Source organism: Folsomia candida, unplaced genomic scaffold (genome assembly GCF_002217175.1).
Source record: "Folsomia candida strain VU population unplaced genomic scaffold, ASM221717v1 Fcan01_Sc034, whole genome shotgun sequence".
In the NCBI taxonomy this organism is placed as follows: domain Eukaryota; kingdom Metazoa; phylum Arthropoda; class Collembola; order Entomobryomorpha; family Isotomidae; genus Folsomia; species Folsomia candida.
The window spans coordinates 111,462-117,591 of NW_019091226.1; the positions used below are offsets into that span (position 1 = coordinate 111,462).

At 40.8% G+C, this 6,130-nt stretch overlaps 1 protein-coding gene across 1 annotated transcript; it reads left to right on the forward strand.

Moving 5' to 3' along the window:
* The first annotated feature begins 794 nt into the window (after positions 1 to 794).
* Positions 795 to 5,351, forward strand: LOC110860727 (6-deoxyerythronolide-B synthase EryA1, modules 1 and 2). The gene is made up of 4 exons (XM_022109823.1): positions 795 to 1,106; positions 1,290 to 1,621; positions 3,643 to 4,406; positions 4,693 to 5,351. Exons 1-4 carry the CDS (start codon positions 795 to 797, stop codon positions 5,349 to 5,351), a joined length of 2,067 nt encoding a protein of 688 aa, XP_021965515.1.
* The last annotated feature ends 779 nt before the right edge of the window (positions 5,352 to 6,130 follow it).

The window sequence follows — 6,130 nt, forward strand, 5'->3', positions numbered from 1 at the left end:
TACTCAGTAATCAGTAGGCAGGAGATCCCAACATTCCGCATCTTATTTTAACTCAAGCAGAACACAACATCCGTCGCGCTACAAGTACCCAAACTAGTCCGTCGGATTAAATAATTTATGTATATAATTTTAAACCCATCAGCACTAATTGACATGATGTAAGCAACATTATTATCTTGAGCGAATTATGTTGCATTTATTTTCCTTACATATATTTAGACCAGGAAAGGGTAGGGAATTTATAAAATTTTACACGCAAGACTGTTGGTAAAGAGTAATTGTGTAGGATAAATTTAATTTAGTGTACGAAATTTCCAACTGTGCAATCTCATCACACCGTCGACTACATCACTATTTGACAAGGACAAAAAAATAGTTTCACTTTAATATTCCTGTTATATGTATGATAGTGCAAAGTGCACTACTCCATAACTAATTAATGAACTCATTAATAAGTGTAGTGCAATTAGATATGGTGTTCCATATCTGATATGTATGACATCCATGTTCATCCATGTTCATGTGACATCCATGTTCCATATATATGTGAGTCAAGGTTATGCATAAATATATATATATGTTACTTAAAAATGTGATGCCTTTGTTATCGCTTCAATCCTTTACAGGGAAGTAAAAAGAAATTGTGCATAAATATACAGAGCTTAAGCAAAGTTCAGATTATTCTGCAATCTGATTTACTCAGAGCAACAAACTCAGCAAATTCAGAGAATCTTTCCAGCACCACATTTTACTTCGGGTTCGAGAATTGGACATTCAATATGCTCACGCATACAATGACATCGGAAACGGCGAGGGAGGAACCGGTTGCAATTGTTGGGGTAGCGTTTCGCTTACCAGGAGCGAACGATGGAGCCACATTGTGGAAAAATCTAATGAGCAGGACCGACTCGGTGGGCGTGGTCCAATCGAGTAGATGGGCAATTGAGAAAGGTTGTCGTGGGCTCAAGGATGAGGAAAAATCTGTTCGAGCTGGCTTCATTGATATCGACGTGGACAAATTTGACTCAACTTTTTGGGGATTGTCGCCACTCGAGTTAGGTTTCATTGATCCGCAGGCACGGCTCCTGCTGCAGTTAAGCTGGGAGGTGAGTTATTAAGCATTTAATATAACTACATGTGTTTGATAAAACTTTATTATATTTGCTAAAAATTTGGAGTAGACAATCCTTTTGCAGAATTTGGTCATTTTAATTCCTTAAACTCAGTCCTAATTACCTTTAGTTCCAGTGCATGTTGAGTCAAGTGTTTATATATCTATGTATATCCAGGCTCTGGAGAACGCAGGAATTCCATCAAAATCACTTCGTGGAACTGCGGCTTCTGTGCTTGTTGGCACTTGGAGGGATGAGTATAAGGACCTCATCTTGACTGCTGGCACAACTGAAGGAGGGGAGGAGGTACGCCGTTACCTTGGATGCTCAACCGGGAACTCGGCGGCAAGGATTGCTCAATTTTTTGGGACAATAGGTCCAACCGAAGGGATTGAAGCTGGATGTTCGGCATCCTCATGCGCAATAGGTGCTGCAGTGCGACATTTGCGAGCAAAAAGGACCAACTTGGCCCTTGCTGGTGGAGCAAATCTCATCCTGAAGCCCTTCAAGTATCAGGATTTTCAGGTACAAATTGATACTTAATGATGAATTACGTTTCATGTCTCGCCTTAGAAAAATATCAGTGATGTTAGTATTTTGCACAAAATTTGACGGACCTCCAAGTAGCCATTTGGCTATGCTCGAATTTATGACCAATACTAGCGTATAGCCCGGCCAAGGCCGGATTCAAGAGTTCCAGTGGGGGGTGTGCCCAAAGCGAAAAATCCGTCATACTATATTTTAAATAATTCCCAGTGGAGACTTTGTCATACTACATACATACATCAGAGTGAGGGTTTGCCCAAGTCATACTGCATTTTAATTAACCTGGTCACAGTAAAATTTGATTCCCCCCTGTGGGAGTAGTTGAATAGCTAATTACTTAAATTCCCGTCGCGTGGGAGTAACTGCATAGCTAACTATTTAAATTCCCACGCTTCACGCTCCCGTTAAGTTCCATAAACCCCGTTAACTTCTACAATTAACGCTAAGCTATTGACGGATTCGGATTCAGCGTCAAAAATACATTCGAATTGATATGCGACATCACGAATAAGCCAGATTTGGACACCACGGTCACGGCGAGGTCACGGGGGCCTCGCAGGTCAAAACCATTGACGGCGTTGGATTCAGCGTCAAAAATACATTCGAATTGACATGCCACTCGCTGTGGGTAGAGTTTCTCAAACTAAAATAATTAATTAATAGTGTTTATCACGATCACTTATCATGATAACCACTATTGATGAGTGATGTATGTATGTGGGGTGTACATGTTCATGTATTCATTTATTCATGCAGTGCAGTGCATGCATGCAGTGGTTGCTCCGCTTCCTTCTTTGTCTACTGTATGGGGCAATTTGCATTGCGAAGACGGACCCAGGGACCCAGGGATCATACTATCACTTTATTAGAGTAGATTTCTGTCATCTATAGGCATAAATTTTCCATGTCACTTTCACGGGAGCAATTGGATGGTCTTGAGTTGAAAAACTAGTTCTAACAAATTTGTCTTGGCTTATAAGACTAGGTTAAATGTCATTAGAATGACGGAATAATAGTCTCCCTTCAACCAATCTGGACAGAAGGCGCTGTCGAATTGCGCATCGCTGATCAGTAAATGATTTCGCAACAGGCACAACTATTTGAGTGCAAGTAGTATATATAGATATCAAGAAATTGGTCTGAATTAATAAATTCTACCCGTAAATGTGCATACGCTACTTTAGCCTTATACCTTGCGTGCTTGCTGATTCTTCGTTAATCTTGCACCGAAAAAATATTCAGGATAAGATGAGGAAACTTCATCCTCAACGTGTTGGCGTGCAACATCGGTTCAATTCAATTGAACTCGCCGGATTTTTGAACCAACAATCAGCATAATCAACTTGTTATGAGCATAGTGCATGTAAAATTATAGTGCATAACCCTTCTAATTATTTTTGCACAATTACCCTATGCGTTTAAGGAGGGAGCGGGTTACTTCATCCTTTAAATCGAATCTAGCCCAGGCTAGCCTTTTTATGATTTATTTTTAGCGTTTACCTGATAGTTACAAAATCATGCTTGTATTGTAAACTCTGCGGCGGGCTCTGCAAAGCTTTAATCGAGATATTTGTTATTTTTACTTCTGGACTTTTTGAAAATGCGAGTCAAAACTTTTTCAACTACTGAGGGACCTCGCTCATTCAATTATCTATACCCAAATTTGTATTTTTCATCGAAGGAAAAACTTTGCAAGAAAGACTGACTCATTTTTTATAGGTTAAAGAATTATGTCGGTTATCCGACTGTCGTATAAAATATTCAGAACCAAATCCGAATCATTCGGTTCGGATATTTTTTTAATCGAAAAATTCGGATTCGGTTCAGATCGATATTTTTCAACCGAAAAATTCCTAGGGCCTACAAATTTTCCGATCATAACTGACTTGGGTTTGCATTTCTTCAAAATAGGTTGAGAAGGGAAGTTGTGTTTGTTTTAACACCTATTAGGATTATGACCAAATTCGAACATTGAATGTTACAGGGCGTGCTATCACCTTCTGGTAGGTGTAAGGTGTTTCAAGTTGATGCTGATGGTTTTGCGAGAGCTGACGGAGGGATTATCTGTCTTAAAGCGAGTTACGGATGCAAAACTAGATGGTGATAACATTCTCGGAGTTATTAGAGGCTATGGATCTTCGCAAGATGGTCTCAGCCGAAATGTTGGCACACCAACCGTTGACGGAGAAGCTAAAGCTATGCTTGCCGCCCTTGAAGACGCGGCATTGACACCGCAGGAAATTGGATGGATTGAAATGCACGGAACCGGTACAATGGTTGGTGACCCCATTGAGGTAGCAGCAACGCGACTAGCCTATCAAGTCTCGTCAGGAAAAAGATCGAATCCACTGATCATAACTTCTATCAAAGCTAATATTGGACATACCGAAAGCGTATCTGGAGCTGCCGGGCTGCTTAAGGTTCTTTTAGCAATGAAATATGGGTCAATACCACCCCAACTTCTCACTGCCGACCTCAATCCCTTAATCAATTTTGATGGACTACTAATACCAAAGATAGCACAAGAGTGGAAGGGATCACTTGCCGGAGTGTCCTCCTTCGGGATCACTGGTACGAATACGCACCTGATCTTGGAGCGCGTCGTTCCACTAGCAGCGTCAAAAACAGATCCAGCTTTAAGGGAACGTACGCCACTCTATATACTTCCATTCTCAGCCAAGTCTGCTGGCGCGCTTAAATGCTTGAAAAAGAAACACATACAGGCTTTGGAATTGTTTGAAGAGCAAGGTAATTTTGAAAAAACACTTCATGAAAAAGCAATTCTTGACATATGCCGCAATATAATTCAGGTATAGGACGTTCTGCAGATGTGAGAGTACTTTTTAGGTTCAAGCACAAAGGTTGTTTGATTATCTACCAGTAACAACGTTGTTAAATATGCTTTTAGATTACAAGAATAATCAAATTTCAAATACACCACTAACTAGCATAGCAAGTGATCTTATCTTCAGCTAGTTTTATATTTTACGAACAGTAAAATGAGCATTACCATATTGTCTCCTTGCTTTGTTAGATGGTGACGACTTACTAGCAGCCTACTGTTACTCGGCATCCACTGGTCGGCATCATTTCGACGAGTATCGCTCAATTGCCATTGGTTGCAATCGTGCTGAACTACTCCATGCTCTTCAAACAGATTCGAAGTCAGGCATCGAGGCACCGAGTCAAATCAAGAATAAATCTATCAAAAGAACTGGACCAACCCCCATTTCATTTCTTTTCCCTGGTCATGGTTGTCAATATGCAGGAATGGGATTTGAGTTGTACAATACATGTTCCACTTACCGTCGTTACTTCGACGAAGTAAACTCCCATGTGATTAATATCGCAGGCATCGATCTGCTCGAATGGTTACAGGACGATAAAGATAAACCCGTTTATCCTGTGCTATGCATCTTTGCTCTGGAGTACTCACTTCTCAATATGTGGATGGAGTGGGGTGTAAGACCCAACTTGTGTGTTGTTGGCCACTCATTAGGAGAAGTAGCCGCCGCTACAGCTTGTGGTGTGCTAAGTCTTGCTACCGCAGTGCGATTGATCGCGTCACTACGACAAAATGTGATGGATGAAATGGGGCCAGGGCAGATGGCCGTTCTAATGGCTGACGAGTCAAAGACATGTAGCATGATTTATGAATATACAAAGAAATACAGGATGGGGAAGCTTGGATAGATATTTCAGCGATTAACTCACCCAGCCAGACAGTGGTGTCGGGTCCGACAGAAACCATACACAAATTTGCCACCTTCGTCATGACAAATTATAACACAAAATCCACTTTTTCTAAATACGTTGATCATGCTTACCACTCGAGATCATTTGAGCATGTTTCGACAGCATTCAAAAGTGACCTAGAGGAATTAGCATTTTCTACGCCTAATCAAAGTTTACAGTATATCTCCTCGATGTACGGAAGGAAGTTATATGATTATGAAGCGTTGGATCCTTCCTATTGGTCAGAATGCTTCAAGCAACCAGTGAAATTTATTAAGTCTGCTATTTTTGCAACTTCAGCTATAGGAGGAAGATTATTTCTAGAAGTTAGTCCCCACCCAATCCTCTCCTCATTGATTGAAGAAAACTGTCCTGGCGCTGATGTCGTCACTATACCTTCGCTCAGGAGGAATGTCCCAAATTGGACAACCCTATTAAGCGCCATCTCGACTATGTACCTTAATCGCGTCGAACTTGACTGGAAAAAAATTTGGATCAATTTGGTTGGAGATCATGTGTTACAAAAAAATGTGCCTCAGCTTCTACCTACATATCCATTCCAAAATGAAGGTCCCTTTTGGTTCAACCCATCAATTAGTTCAAATATCGGTGACATGGGAGTAAGATGCAAAGATAAAATTATTCACCCATTATTGGGCTCAATTATCTCTTTTCCGCAATGTGGTGTAATGAAGCATACATCAACCTTTATAACATCGACGGATGCCCTGCTGGAG

What these genes read in the sequence shown, in the direction of transcription:
- LOC110860727 (XM_022109823.1), top strand. Translation starts at nt 795, where the DNA reads ATGACATCGGAAACGGCGAGGGAGGAACCGGTTGCAATTGTTGGGGTA. An exon ending in TGCTGCAGTTAAGCTGGGAG is followed by an intron (nt 1,107 to 1,289) that starts GTGAGTTATTAA and finishes ATGTATATCCAG; the next exon opens with GCTCTGGAGAACGCAGGAAT. An exon ending in GGAATTGTTTGAAGAGCAAG is followed by an intron (nt 4,407 to 4,692) that starts GTAATTTTGAAA and finishes TTGCTTTGTTAG; the next exon opens with ATGGTGACGACTTACTAGCA.